Source organism: Salvelinus namaycush, chromosome 33, assembly GCF_016432855.1.
Source record: "Salvelinus namaycush isolate Seneca chromosome 33, SaNama_1.0, whole genome shotgun sequence".
Classification (NCBI taxonomy): Eukaryota; Metazoa; Chordata; class Actinopteri; order Salmoniformes; family Salmonidae; genus Salvelinus; species Salvelinus namaycush.
Window position 1 is genome coordinate 16695667 of NC_052339.1, and position 15685 is coordinate 16711351.

The window sequence follows — 15685 nt, forward strand, 5'->3', positions numbered from 1 at the left end:
ATTTACCAATTGAATCATATGAAAATACTTTATATTGTAATTCATTTCATATCTCTTTTTATTACATACATTACAAACCAAGCTGACATTATGATAAGGAGTGCTTTGTTGAATCCATTCATTGTAAAAGCTTTGGCTAATAAGTGACAGTACTAAACGTAATACCAGCATGAAAACAAATAATTTCAAAAGGAATGCTATATATTCAACTATTGCACTTATCGACACCACATAAAATACCTCCCATATCTTGTCCATTCAATGTGAACATAGGAAATAAAGAGCAGTTTGTAAACACTGTCCATAAAACTATAACACCCCGTCCTCAATAATGTACTTCCTCTAACAAACTCCTTCCTGTCGGATGTTTGATCCAAGCTAACACTCATCACGACATCTGGGTTGTGTTCAGGGGCTTGAAACGTGAGAAAATGTTTTTGAAACAGAAAAGGTAAATGAGCTCTCTCATTGGACATATTTAGGTAGTATTTAGTTTCAAAACATTTTCTCCTGTTTTGTTCTAACTGAACGTGACCCAGGTGAGTTCCCCCCTACTATCGGTCTCTCTTCCTCTCCTCCCTCTCTTCAATTATCACACTCATTCTTCACATTGCACTCAAAACAGGTCCAGTTCAGAGGAAAGAGAAAAAACAGCATAGAAAAACAAAACAAAGGAAAGAGACAGCCAGACACCTCCAGGCAGTAACAGCCTGAGCTCTGTAGACTAGTCCTGTGGTGACGGATGATAGGTAATGATGGGCGGAGCCAGGACACTAACAAGAACAGTCACACCCTTTTGTGGGTGGGGCATGGTGGTTGGGTGGAGACTCAGGCAGCATGTAGCTGATCTCAGCAGCGTTTGTTCTTCAGTACGTTGAGTCCCCTCTGGTTCTTGGCCTTGAAGGCCATGACGAAGTGATGCGGAGCAATCTTCCCCTTCCCATCCTCGTCCGCTGAGCCCATGAAGATGTAGTTGAGACCTAGTGAGATCACACAGAAAGAGCCTGAATGCAGTGGCGGAACGGCAGAGACATTCAGGAAGGTAGCACATCAGCGTCAACTCTCCTCTGGGTTCCATATACACTGCTCAAAAAAATAAAGGGAACACTTAAACAACACAATGTAACTCCAAGTCAATCACACTTCTGTGAAATCAAACTGTCCACTTAGGAAGCAACACTGATTGACAATAAATTTCACATGCTGTTGTGCAAATGGAATAGACAAAAGGTGGAAATTATAGGCAATTAGCAAGACACCCCCAATAAAGGAGTGATTCTGCAGGTGGTGACCACAGACCACTTCTCAGTTCCTATGCTTCCTGGCTGATGTTTTGGTCACTTTTGAATGCTGGCGGTGCTCTCACTCTAGTGGTAGCATGAGACGGAGTCTACAACCCACACAAGTGGCTCAGGTAGTGCAGCTCATCCATGATGGCACATCAATGCGAGCTGTGGCAAGAAGGTTTGCTGTGTCTGTCAGCGTAGTGTCCAGAGCATGGAGGCGCTACCAGGAGACAGGCCAGTACATCAGGAGACGTGGAGGAGGCCGTAGGAGGGCAACAACCCAGCAGCAGGACCGCTACCTCCGCCTTTGTGCAAGGAGGAGCACTGCCAGAGCCCTGCAAAATGACCTCCAGCAGGCCACAAATGTGCATGTGTCTGCTCAAACGGTCAGAAACAGACTCCATGAGGGTGGTATGAGGGCCCGACGTCCACAGGTGGGGGTTGTACTTACAGCCCAACACCGTGCAGGACATTTGGCATTTGCCAGAGAACACCAAGATTGGCAAATTCGCCACTGGCGCCCTGTGCTCTTCACAGATGAAAGCAGGTTCACACTGAGCACATGAGCACATGTGACAGACGTGACAGAGTCTGGAGACGCCGTGGAGAACGTTCTGCTGCCTGCAACATCCTCCAGCATGACCGGTTTGGCGGTGGGTCAGTCATGGTGTGGGGTGGCATTTCTTTGTGGGGCCGCACAGCCCTCCATGTGCTCGCCAGAGGTAGCCTGACTGCCATTAGGTACCGAGATGAGATCCTCAGAGCCCTTGTGAGACCATATGCTGACACATGCACATTTGTGGCCTGCTGGAGGTCATTTTGCAGGGCTCTGGCAGTGCTCCTCCTTGCACAAAGGCGGAGGTAGCGGTCCTGCTGCTGGGTTGTTGCCCTCCTACGGCCTCCTCCACGTCTCCTGATGTACTGGCCTGTCTCCTGGTAGCGCCTCCATGCTCTGGACACTACGCTGACAGACACAGCAAACCTTCTTGCCACAGCTCGCATTGATGTGCCATCATGGATGAGCTGCACTACCTGAGCCACTTGTGTGGGTTGTAGACTCCGTCTCATGCTACCACTAGAGTGAGAGCACCGCCAGCATTCAAAAGTGACCAAAACATCAGCCAGGAAGCATAGGAACTGAGAAGTGGTCTGTGGTCACCACCTGCAGAATCACTCCTTTATTGGGGGTGTCTTGCTAATTGCCTATAATTTCCACCTTTTGTCTATTCCATTTGCACAACAGCATGTGAAATTTATTGTCAATCAGTGTTGCTTCCTAAGTGGACAGTTTGATTTCACAGAAGTGTGATTGACTTGGAGTTACATTGTGTTGTTTAAGTGTTCCCTTTATTTTTTTGAGCAGTGTATGTTTATAGCTACAGTTGAAGTGGGAAGTTTACATACACTTAAGTTGGAGTCATTAAAACTCATTTTTCAACCACTCCACAAATTTCTTGTTAACAAACTATTGTTTAGGCAAGTCGGTTAGGACATCTACTTTGTGCATGACACAAGTCATTTTTCCAACAATTGTTTACAGACAGATTATTTCACTTATAATTCATTGTATCACAATTCCAGTGGGTCAGAAGTTTACATACACTAAGTTTACTGTGCCTTTAAACAGCTTGGAAAATTCCATAAAATTGTGTCATGGCTTTAGAAGCTTCTGATAGGCTAATTGACATAATTTGGCCTACCTTCAAACTCAGTGCCTCTTTGCTTCACATCATGGGAAAATCAAAAGAAATCAGCCAAGACCTCAGAAAAGAAATTGTAGACCTCCACAAGTCTGGTTCATCCTTGGGAGCAATTTCCAAATGCCTGAAGGCACCACGTTCATATGTACAAACAATAGTACGCAAGTATAAACACCATAGAACCACGCAGCCGTCATACCGCTCAGGAAGGAGACGCGTTCTGTCTCCTAGAGATGAACATACTTTGGTGCGAAAGGTGAAAATCAATCCCAGAACAACAGCAAAGGACCTTGTGAAGATGCTGGAGGAAACAGGTACAAAAGTATCTATATCCACAGTAAAACGAGTCCTATATCGACATAACCTGAAAGGCCGCTCAGCAAGGAAGAAGCCACTGCTCCAAAACCGCCATAAAAAAGCCAGACTATGGTTTGCAACTGCACATGGGGACAAAGATCATACTTTTTGGAGAAATGTGCTCTGGTCTGATGAAATAAAAATATAACTGTTTGGCCATAATGACCATCGTTATGTTTGGAGGAAAAAGGGGGAGGCTTGCAAGCCGAAGACCACCATCCCAACAGTGAAGCACGGGGGTAGCAGCATCATGTTGTGGGGGTGCTTTGCTGCAGGAGGGACTGGTGCACTTCACAAAATAGATGGCATCATGAGGAAGAAAATTATGTGGATATATTGAAGCAACATCTCAAGACATCAATCAGGAAGTTAAAGCTTGGTCGCAAATGGGTCTTCCAAATGGACAATGACCCCAAGCATACTTCCAAAGTTGTGGCAAAATTACTTAAGGACAACAAAGTCAAGGTATTGGAGTGGCCATCACAAAGCCCTGACCTCAATGCTATAGAAAATATGTGGGCAGAACTGAAAAGGCGTGTTCGAGCAAGAAGGCCTACAAACTTGACTCAGTTACACCAGCTCTGTCAGGAGGAATGGGCCAAAATTCACCCAACTTATTGTGGGAAGCTTGTGTAAGGCTACCCGAAACGTTTGACCGAAGTTAAACAATTTAAAGGCAATGCTACCAAATACTAATTGAGTGTATGTAAACTTCTGACCCACTGGGAATGTGATGAAAGAAATAAAAGCTGAAATAAATAATTCTCTCTTCTATTATTCAGACATTTCACATTCATAAAATAAACTGGTGATCCTAACTGACCTAAGACAGGGAATTTTTACTAGGATTAAATGTCAGGAATTGTGAAAAATGGAGTTTAAATGTATTTGGCTAAGGTGTATGTAGTACATTTCCGACTTCAACTGTACATCTATAAACGTATAGAGTACTGTACAGTATGTTTGTATATATTCACAGTATGGATCAGCGGCTGAGGGGGAAGGTATTGATCTTATTGCACAGTGAGTTTTGCCGCTTACCTCAGACCTTTGTCAAGCTCCTTCAGGTGAGCGTGAAGATAGGTTACAGCAATGGAGGCAAACTCAGAGCCATAAACCAAGTAGTATGTCCAACCACCTCTTTCTTATGTATCTTGTATATTTGGAACATGCCGCTGTTACAAGTGCTTACTCAGTGCCACACTTGAAACCGTGTCAGTATTACTCAATCATAGAATTTGAACTGAAATAAAAACATATGGTTCAATAGTACAATCATGGACTAATACCTGTGCTAATACCTGTGCAATACAGTGCCACTGACACGGTCCGCTAACAAAACCTGCGGGCTCTCCTTCACTGCAGCCGAGGTGAGTAAAACATTTAAACGTGTTAACCCTCGCAAGGCTGCAGGCCCAGATGGCATTCCCAGCCGCGTCCTCAGAGCATGCGCAGACCAGCTGGCTGGTGTGTTTACGGACATATTCAATCAATCCTTATCCCAGTCTGCTGTTCCCACATGCTTCAAGAGGGCCACCATTGTTCCTGTTCCCAAGAAAGCTAAGGTAACTGAGCTAAACGACTACCGCCCCGTAGCACTCACTTCCGTCATCATGAAGTGCTTTGAGAGACTAGTCAAGGACCATATCACCTCCACCCTACCTGACACCCTAGACCCACTCCAATTTGCTTACCGACCCAATAGGTCCACAGACGACGCAATCGCAACCGCACTGCACACTGCAGTGTGGTTGTCCGTCTGGACAAGAGGAGTACCTATGTGAGAATGCTGTTCATCGACTACAGCTCAGCATTTAACACCATAGTACCCTCCAAACTCGTCATCAAGCTCGAGACCCTGGGTCTCGACCCCGCCCTGTGCAACTGGGTACTGGACTTCCTGACGGGCCGCCCCCAGGTGGTGAGGGTAGGTAACAACATCTCCACCCCGCTGATCCTCAACACTGGGGCCCCACAAGGGTGCGTTCTGAGCCCTCTCCTGTACTCCCTGTTCACCCACGACTGCTTGGCCATGCACGCCTCCAACTCAATCATCAAGTTTGTGGACGACACTACAGTGGTAGGCTTGATTACCAACAACGACGAGACGGCCTACAGGGAGGAGGTGAGGGCCCTCGGAGTGTGGTGTCAGGAAAATAACCTCACACTCAACGTCAACAAAACAAAGGAGATGATTGTGGACTTCAGGAAACAGCAGAGGGAGCACCCCCCTATCCACATCGACGGGACAGTAGTGGAGAGGGTAGTAAGTTTTAAGTTCCTCGCGTACACATCACGGACAAACTGAATTGGTCCACCCACACAGACAGCGTTGTGAAGAAGGCGCAGCAGCGCCTCTTCAACCTCAGGAGGCTGAAGAAATTCGGCTTGTCACCAAAAGCACTCACAAACTTCTACAGATGCACAATCGAGAGCATCCTGTCGGGCTGTATCACCGCCTGGTACGGCAACTGCTCTGCCCACAACCGTAAGGCTCTCCAGAGGGTAGTGAGGTCTGCACAACGCATCACCGGGGGCAAACTACCTGCCCTCCAGGACACCTACACCACCCGATGTCACAGGAAGGCCATAAAGATCATCAAGGACAACAACCACCCGAGCCACTGCCTGTTCACCCCGCTATCATCCAGAAGGCGAGGTCAGTACAGGTGCATCAAAGCAGGGACCGAGAGACTGAAAAACAGCTTCTATCTCAAGGCCATCAGACTAACATTTAGTGGCTGCTGCCAACATACTGACTCAACTCCAAGCACTTTAATAATGGGAATTGATGGAAATGTATGTACAAATTTATCACTAGCCACTTTAAACAATGCCACTTAATATAATGTTTACATACCCTACATTACTCATCTCATATGTATATGTATATACTGTACTCTATATCATCTACTGCATCTTGCCATCTTTATGTAATACATGTATCACTAGCCACTTTAAACTATGCCACTTTATGTTTATATACCATACAATACTCATCTCATATGTATATACTGTACTCTATACCATCTACTGCATCTTGCCTATGCCGTTCTGTACCATCAGTCATTCATATATCTTTATGTACATATTCTTTATCCCTTTACACTTGTGTGTATAAGGTAGTAGTTGTGGAATTGTTAGGTTAGATTACTCGTTGGTTATTACTGCATTGTCGGAACTAGAAGCACAAGCATTTCGCTACACTCGCATTAACATCCGCTAACCATGTGTATGTGACAAATACATTTTGATTTGATTTGATTTGCTATCGTGTCACGGTGAATGTCTGAAACTAAAGCAAGAGAAACGGATGACTATATCCAGGGGAGAGTTAGCCTGAGTGCCAGTCTGTTTTTGCTATCATGCCAACTCCTTGTCACTCATTGTCATGCCAAACCACATTGTCTTGAGTTGGAGTTGGCAAGAGCACAAACAGATCTGTGACCAGGCTATAGAAACAGACAACAGATCTGGGACCAGGCTATAGAAGGAGACAACAGATCTGGGACCAGGCTAGTGGAGAGTGAGCCCCAGAGTCCTTTGGCAGTGGTCCACCGTACTACTATTCACCTCGTCTGATGGATGGACACTTCTTGCAGAGCACGATGATCTTGGTGCTCATGGTCTTGCCGGCCTGCTGGATGGCCAGGTTGCCTTCTTTGTAGACGTTGATGATGGAGATGGTGGCGTACACGCTGCCTCCTCGCACCGCCGCCGTGATGACAGTTCCTGTTATCACTGTCACAGAAACATAGGGAGTTTAGATGGCTCAACAACAAGCACTCAACAACATCTACTTAGATTGGAAGTCTGACAACTGTGTCATCATTATGAAATGGTGGTGTATAACATTCAACAGCCTGTAAGCTCTGTAATTGCCTTGACCAAATATTGTATGATCGAGATCGGATATCTTTCTATACAAATACTCTGATGCTCGGCTTGCAAAATGTACTGGTTGAATAGCTTTGAATAAGATGATCAGATCAATGTGTAAACAGGAAGGAAAGGCCGGGTCAGGTCAATCTTCTGTTAGGTCCTTTTGTGTCTAGCCTAGTCATTAAAACTTGTGATGCAACACCCTTGGCTTGATATGACTGCAGACTGTCTGCCACTGTATTATACAAGACATTTTGACACTAACACCAAATTACTGGTCTTCACAGACTGGTCTTCATTTTCCATGCAAATCTGACCTAAGATCCCTGAGGAAAAGCAATTATTAAAATACCTGCCTCATTCCATCAACATCTACTCGGAGAAAAACATCACAGAGCTAGTCTAAATACTGTGGTAGCAAACTAAGGCCATGGAGTATGTTGGCTGAATCAACACCTTCATTTAGCAGCAGTTTACCTACAGTTCGGCTCTTCTCTGGCATGTGTGTTACCTCTATGAGAAGAAGAGAACTGTGTCCAGTCCCATACACAAATCCACTGGGCTGCCCTGTCAGAAAACCCTCAAGGACGCTTTTCAGACGCTCTGAAACCACGCAGATAGTGTATCATGACAACATGGGTTTGTTGAGAGAGTGATGGCTCATATGGACTGGGTTGATGCTGGGGTAAATGTTGGAAAATGTTCTGCCACCCCACCCCCCTGACTGACACACACACACACACACACACACACACACACACACACACACACACACACACACAAACACACACACACACACACACACACACACACACACACACACACACACACACACACACACACACACACACACACACACACACACACACACACACACACACACACACACACACACACTGTTGACCTGTTGTTGTTTGTTGCTGTAGCTTAGTATCTGTGACGCCAGTAGTGGCGGCTTTAGGTAGGTCAGCCATAGTAATATATGTAGCATTAGCTGTAGGGGAATAGTATCTCTCCTACCAAAGTCACTGGTACAGTAGTTGCTCTCAACGGTTCCACTTCTTTTGCATTTCTGCTGGCACAGAGCTACAGAGTACTTCAGGGCTGGGGAGACACAGAGAAAAAGAAAATATAGTTACTTAGTTCACATTCATCTTCCACATTCAAGGGATGCTAGCAAGTAGGGTTTGGGTTGATTTTGTTTCACATTGAGTCAATTCAGGGAATGAATTGAAATCAATCGTAGGCTAATAAATTAGTATGAACACTCCCCATTGAAGACTGTGGGCAACTTAGAATCCTACAGTTCACATCATGCTTAAGGTATAGGGTTCTTTTTTCGTCTGGCGTTAAGGAGGGGCAAGTGTCTAACGCACGCATGTTGTAAAAAGCCGGCGCTCTGCTATTTTCCAGCCCTTGTGCCAGGGTTGGTCATTTACCTGTCTAACATCAGCTTGCTTGCGCTGAGTTGGGAGTGGTGAAACTATTTGAGGTGTGTCCTTAAAAAACAAGCGCCAAACTGCCAATTTCAGTCAGATAAACTGGAGATAAACTGATCTTAGTGGTAACACATGTTGGTTATGGCATAAATTTTGCCAGCGGAGGTGCACAGTAGCCTAATCAGTGGCATTTCATCAATGTTTTATTAAAAGATCATCTTTGAGAGCAGCAAAACAGTCTACAGACATTCACCTTTTTAGTAAATTGGAATGTATTTAGGCGTCACGACAGACCTGGGCTCGATCCCAGGCTGTATCACAACCGGCCGTGATCGGGAGTCCCATAGGGTGACACACAACTGGCCCAGCGTCGCCCGGGTTAGGGAAGGGTTTGGCCGGGGGGGCTTTACTTGGCTCATCGCGCTCTAGCGACTTCTTATGGCGGGCCGGGTGCCTGCAGGCTGACCCCGGTCGTCAGTTGAACGGTGTTTCCTCCGACACATTGGTGCGGCTGGCTTCCAGGTTAAGCGGGCGGGAGTTAAGAAGCGCGGTTAGGAGGCTCATGTTTCGGAGGACGCATGACTCAACCTTCACCTCCCGAGCCCTTTGGGGAGTTGCACCGATGAGACAAGATCGAAAAAGGGGGTAAAATAAACATTTAAATGTATATTTTTTTAAGTGTCAGTGACTGTGGGAAGCCTGTCTAGGAACATCAAGTTATTAAAAAAGACTATCAAGGCTGCTAGGGTAGTGGTATAGGGAAAAGCTGAGACTACAAAATACTGTCCAACCAATGTCCAAATGTTATTCTTACTGGTGGAGAACAAACAGCCTAAAAGATAAGCCAATCAGAGGCAGTCATCAAAGGATCCTGATGACATTCAGATGACATCATGACGGGGGGGAGGGGGTGGTGTGTGTGTGCCTTGCCAGAGAGAGTTGGTGTCCTCAAACAACCATGCATGTGTACCTTTAGGAGGTTCTGCACATTAGTTTGCCTGAGTAAGAAGGAACAAGGTGTCTCTTTGGAGTGACTACTTGCTTCCCTTCCCCTTAACTCTGTCATAGTAGAGAAATCACAGATTTAAAAAGAAAAAATAAACTAGAAAATAATACATGGAAGTGATAAGTTAGAGGGGACTGATGTTTTGACTGGCATCTAACCTCATCCCCAATTGCTACAGATAGAGCCGGCTAGGGACAAGATTAACAGCCATCCAGCCTCCATTGCCTTTCATCCTGGGGGCAACAGCCACTACCATGGTAGATCTGATCTGGAACCAGGCTAATGAAAATGCCTGGAAGCCACTCTACTAGTGGGAGGGAGGGAGCTACAGCAGCTACACCACATGTTGGCATCAGCAGAGACCACTGGGACCAGGCAATCCAATCTGTCTCTAAATCCACAACTCCTAGTAGCAGATCAAATGGACCAAACACCCATGTGGCCTGGAGATGATGATGATGAATTGGATTCAAATTGTGCTAAAAGCACTTTACATTGTAACAACAAGACTGAAGAGATGTGTCAAGACAAGGGAAGAGTTACACATATGTCCTGCTTGGATTAAACAGAGAAAAGGGAGCTACCTACGTATGGGTCTGGTGGTAGCTGCTGGGGTGGTGGTGGTCGGTGGTACTGTGGTGATGGGAAACTTCTTGGGTCTAAACTTGTAGTGGCTGATGAACCCGTCTGCTGTTAAACTGAGGTCTGAGAAGAACTGGATCAGGAGCTGGTTACCTTCAGAGAATACTGGACTGAAGAGAGAGAGAGAGAGAGAGAGAGAGAGAGAGAGAGAAGAGGGAGATTGATATATAGAGATAGAATGTTAGCTTACCTGGTAAGTAGTTGATATATCGAATATGCTCATGGATATCTTGTGCTTAGGTAAACAGTTATTCATGCATTAGTAGGTTTATGATCAAGGATCAAGGTCATAAGCGAAGTGGTACATTAGCTAGATGAATGCAGAGTAGAAACAGGTGTATGACGTACGCTGGAGGGCTGTCGCCACAGTACTTCCCGATCCTCTTGGCATCGTTAATCTCTGCCCCGTTGAAAATGGCCACATAGTCATATCGACAGTAGTTGTCTCTTTCCACATCGAACTTCTCAAACTTCACCTCAATAATCTGTGTTGGTGGACAGGTTACATAGAACACAGGTTACACACAACGCAGGTTACATAGACCACAGGTTACAAAGAACACGTTACACTGAACAAATTACTTTCAGCCCACATTCTGAAGGTGCGTTTCATTGTGCAACACTAACCAAAAGCAAACCACAAAGCAATTATGTGCAAATTTACATCTTAGGTGATCTCAATCTCTCTCAATTGTGTCAAGTTGAACTGTGAGTAAAGTAAGAACCTCTGGCTGTAGACTAACACTCACCTGGTTCTTAGGAGCCACTATGTGCCATGAGCAGGTGACCCCTGCGGGGTAGTCTTTCTCGGGCCAGTTAGGGGTCTTGAAGGACCCGGAGGGTTTAACCAGACGACCGCCACAGTACTGATCCCCTGGTGGGTGCAAAGTCAAACTACAACGTTTAGTTATACTGCCCAGATAGTACTGCTTCACATGCTATTCATTTGACGCACCACTGGACATCATCCTGTGACTCTATGTTTATGTGCAAGATATATCGCTTCCTTCTGAATGTTAAAGGACGGAAGGTTGTGCACGCACGCGCATGACATAATCCCATAATGGAACAAACATTTTCGAATAAGTAGGCTCTTGTCTTATGCTTCCTTTGTGGTTATGAGTAAATTAAGAAGACATCGGTCGGTCCCTCTGCCTTGGTCCCATGCTGCAACGTGCAGTTAAAAGGGAGTCTATATGCTAGGCATACCATCACACATCTGAGAGATCACATCAGCCAACCACACAAGCTGCTTGGACTGGCAAGGGATCTGTGGATCTTTAAAAACCATGGCTGGATCTCCTGTAACATGTAGTTAGTCGCTATAGCAGTTAGTTCCACTACAGCTGAGCTCCCAGCCTCATGACTGGCAGACGGACAAGCCCAATTTGACTCTGTAACTAAAATAGACATTGAAGAAATGGAGGAGTGCTGTGTGGTGCTTTTCAGTTTCAACCAACCACACCCAGGAACAGGGAGAACACCAGTCAACCTAAACTGACAGACCAAGAGGGATTCCAGCTGTCAGCTACTGTAGAGGTACGGAGACAGAGAGAAGGTATACAGGGAGGCGCTCAGCCCCCCAAAAATTCCACAAACTCATTCGGGGAGAAGTAACGTCACCGGGTCAGAAGAGGAATGGACGGCTTAGCGCTGACCTGTCTGACCCTAGAGCTCACCATCTGGAAAATGAGCCGTGAAAAATTCCTCGTCATGCTGTGAAATGTGTAGAGATTCACCTCCTCGAGCAAGCTTTAAGTCAAGAGGTTTCGTCTTAACTGCACAAGAGGTCTGAACTGAAAGAGCACTGGTACTTTATCTTACCAAGCAGAAGTCAAACTTTCCCTTGACCTGCTATCCAATGGGAGTGATTTATTTAGCTAGAACTGCCCTTTAGTCTCAGATGTAAATAATTGACCTCTCAGATCTCATCATCTGGGTATTAGTATTATTACAGTGACACGGTGCAATGACCTTGCTGGGGCAGCTAGCGGTTAAGAGGCTAGTTAATTAGCTCGTTAAAATGTGAACCTTAGCACTAAACACGCACACACATATCTGAGGTCTTTACGATGTGGAGTCCGAGCAGAGTCACGGCTAGGGCTCAGTCCCTAATGCTCTGTTGAACATGCTTGGGTAGAGCCTGGATACAGATGACTACAGTTTTCACTACACACTACATCCAGGCGTACAACAACTTAGAGATGACACAACCCCTCTTCAACCCACACAGTGGTTCGTGGCCCGGAAGGTAGCCTAGAGGTTAGAGAGGCAAGCCTGCAACCGGCGGGTAACTAGTCCAACAGAAGAAAATCTAGTAGGATCCTAGATCCCGTCTCCTGCCATTGAGCAAGGCACGTTTATTTTCATTTTCATTTTATTTAACCTTTATTTAACTAGGCAAGTTAAACGTAACCCTTAACTACTACATTATTCTTCTATTCTTCTTCTATATTCTATTCTGCTTACCTCTCTCATGCGGCTGGGCAGCAGAGTACACCGCCAGGAAGCCACTCCCAGCTGTGTTGGCATCAGACACCATCTGAATGAGCATCTTGTTGCCTGTGGAGACCAGGGCGCCTGGCCTGAAAGTCCCACAGAAGCGGCCCAGCCTCTGGCCACTCACATGGCCACTGTAAACATCCACGTAGTCATAGCGACACAGGTTGTCACTCTCCAGGTCAATGAAGCGGAAGGACAGGACCACCACTTTACCCTCAGGGACCTGGGGACAACATTCAATCCAATACAATATACATTACAATCTATTCAATCACATAAGGGGCATACAGTGCCTTCGGAAAGTATTCATACCCCTTGACTTTTTCCACATTTTGTTACATTACAGCTTTGTTCTAAAATTAATAAAATAAAATAAAAACTCAGCAATCAAAACACAATATACCATAATGACAAAGCGAAAACTGGTTTTTAGATTTGTTTGCAAATGTATAAAAAGTATTTAGACACTCTGCTATGAGACTCTAAATTGAGCTCAGCTGCATCCTGTTTCCATTGACCATCCTTGAGAAGTTTCTACCACTTGATTGGAGTCCACCTGTGGTAAATTCAATTGATTGGACATGATTTGGAAAGGCACACACCTGTCTATATAAGGTCCCACAGTTGACAGTGCATGTCAGAGCAAAAACCAAGCCTTGAGGTCAAAGAAATTGTCCGTAGAGCTCCAAAGTAGGCTTGTGTCGAGGCACAGATCTGGGGAAGGGTACCAAAACATTTCTGCAGCATTGAAGGCCCTCAAGAACACAGTGGCCTCCATCATTCTTAAATGGAAGAAGTTTGGAATCACCAAGACTCTTCCTAGAGCTGGCTGCCCGGCCAAACTGAGCAATCGGGGGAGAAGGGCCTTGGTCAGGGAGGTGACCAAGAACCCGATGGTCACTCAGAGCACTAGAGTTCCTCTGTGGAGATGGGAGAACCTTCCAGAAGGACAACCATCTCTGCAGCACTCCACCAATTAGGCCTTTATGGTAGAATGGCCAGATGGAAACCACTCCTAATTAAAAAGGCACATGACAGCCCGCTTGGAGTTTGCCAAAAGCCACCTAAAGACTCTCAGACCATGAGAAACAAGATTCCCTGGTCTGATGAAACCAAGATTGAACTCTTTGGCCTGAATGCGAAGCGTCACGTCTGGAGGAAACCTGGCACCATCCCTATCGTGAAGCATGGTGGTGGAAGCATCATGCTGTGTGGATGTTTTTCAGCGACAGGGACTGGGAGATTAGTCAAGATTGAGGCAAAGATGAACGGAACAAAGTACAGAGAGATCCTTGATGAAAATCTGCTCCAGAGAGCTCAAGATCTCAGACTGGGGCGACGGTTCACCTTCCAACAGGACAATGACCCTAAGCACACAGCCAAGACACGCAGGAGTGGCTTCGAGACAAGTCTCTGAATGTCCTTGAGTGGCCCAGCCAGAGCCCGTACTTGAACCCGATCGAACATCTCTGGAGATACCTGAAAATAGCTGTGCAGCAACGCTCCCCATCCAACCTGACAGAGCTTGAGAGGATCTGCAGAGAAGAATTGGAGAAGCTCCCTAAATACAGGTGTGCCAAGCTTGTAGCGTCATACCCAAGAATACTCTACGCTGTAATCGCTGCCAAAGGTGCTTCAACAAAGTACTAAGTAAAGGATCTGAATAGTTATGTAAATGTGAAATCAGTTTTTTTGTTTTAATACATTTTCAAAAATGTCTAACAACCTGTTTTTGCTTTGTCATTATGGGGTATTGTGTGTAGATTGATTAGGGGGGGAACAAGTTCATCAATTTTAGAATAAGGCTAATGTAACATAATGTGAAAAACTCAATGGGTCTGAATACTTTCCAAATGCACTGTATGTGACAACTCATATAAGAGGAAACAAATATTCCTCTGATTTACCTTTAATTCGTTGCAGCCATGTGACCATGCTGCATGTTATTAATAAAAATGCCAAGCAGGCAGCTCAAAGTGCCTGAGGGGTGCTGTGTGGCTAGTTGCCAAATATCAGACTACAAATTAGACCTACACAGTTAGGGTTAGTGAATTAGTATCTCATTGCAGTTTATTACAGAAACATTGCGTCATTTCAGTTCTCTGATATGGGTGCTGTTAACTGTTAAACATGGATCATGTATTTACAGTAGGGTACAAGTATGTTTGACTCACCGTGATTCTCCAAACACATTTGGTATTTGGGGGGTACACCCCTGGATACCCCGGGCTCCCAATGACCCCAGAATCCCCCGTTATATTCCCTCCGCATGTAAACGTTGTTCTGGAAACATTGAGAAAAATATTTTAGACACTTCTCATTCTAATACAAATATGTAGCCTATGCTATCATGGAATCTGGAAAGGAGCAGAAGCCTAGGTGTTAATGGTTGGTGTTCATTATTGGGTTGTCTCGGCAATGCGCCAATGTGCGTCCTCATGCCTACAGCGCAGACTGCAGATTCCACCAAAATAACAACTCCTTAGTCATGAACAATTTAACATTATTGATGCCGTTCATTCATTCATTGTGCCGTAGGCTAACGGATCATTGGCACCTCACGATAAGGCTTTGTAGACTACAATACACACGTGTTAATTCTAACAAATAGTCCAACGCAAAACCAAAAATAATCAATTGTAAAAAAAAAAGTGAAGAGGTACCTCCGTTGTGACTGCCCGCAGACTTCTGTCAAAAACAGTACACTCCATGCGCAAAAAATACTGCATATTCTCAACATTATCGGGTGAACTGACCAGGCACCACTTCGCCTGTTTTCGCCCGCTGGTATGAATGACATTGTATTCAGTCGCTCGAGCGGTTGGGAAAAGTACCCAGAAGTTCCTGGAGGGAGTTTCGCAAGCTGTAGCA

The 15685-nt window shown here is 45.4% G+C and overlaps 1 protein-coding gene across 1 annotated transcript; it reads right to left on the reverse strand.

The window, feature by feature from the left end:
- Positions 1 to 690: 690 nt before the first annotated feature.
- Positions 691 to 15582, reverse strand: pcolce2b (procollagen C-endopeptidase enhancer 2b). The gene is made up of 9 exons (XM_038973365.1): positions 15478 to 15582; positions 14989 to 15097; positions 12782 to 13037; positions 11062 to 11186; positions 10661 to 10797; positions 10259 to 10422; positions 8246 to 8329; positions 6917 to 7084; positions 691 to 980 (listed from the first exon to the last, which is right to left on the reverse strand). Exons 1-9 carry the CDS (start codon positions 15552 to 15554, stop codon positions 850 to 852), a joined length of 1251 nt encoding a protein of 416 aa, XP_038829293.1. The 5' UTR covers positions 15555 to 15582; the 3' UTR covers positions 691 to 849.
- Positions 15583 to 15685: the final 103 nt, after the last annotated feature.

Bases quoted from the DNA above. Each gene is read 5' to 3' on its own strand.
- pcolce2b (XM_038973365.1), bottom strand. From the start codon at position 15,554: ATGTTGAGAATATGCAGTATTTTTTGCGCATGGAGTGTACTGTTTTTG. The intron at 15,098-15,477 runs GTACCTCTTCAC...CAATGTTTCCAG, and splicing joins TGCGGGCAGTCACAACGGAG to AACAACGTTTACATGCGGAG. The intron at 8,330-10,258 runs GTAGGTAGCTCC...GTGTCTCCCCAG, and splicing joins AGCTACCACCAGACCCATAC to CCCTGAAGTACTCTGTAGCT.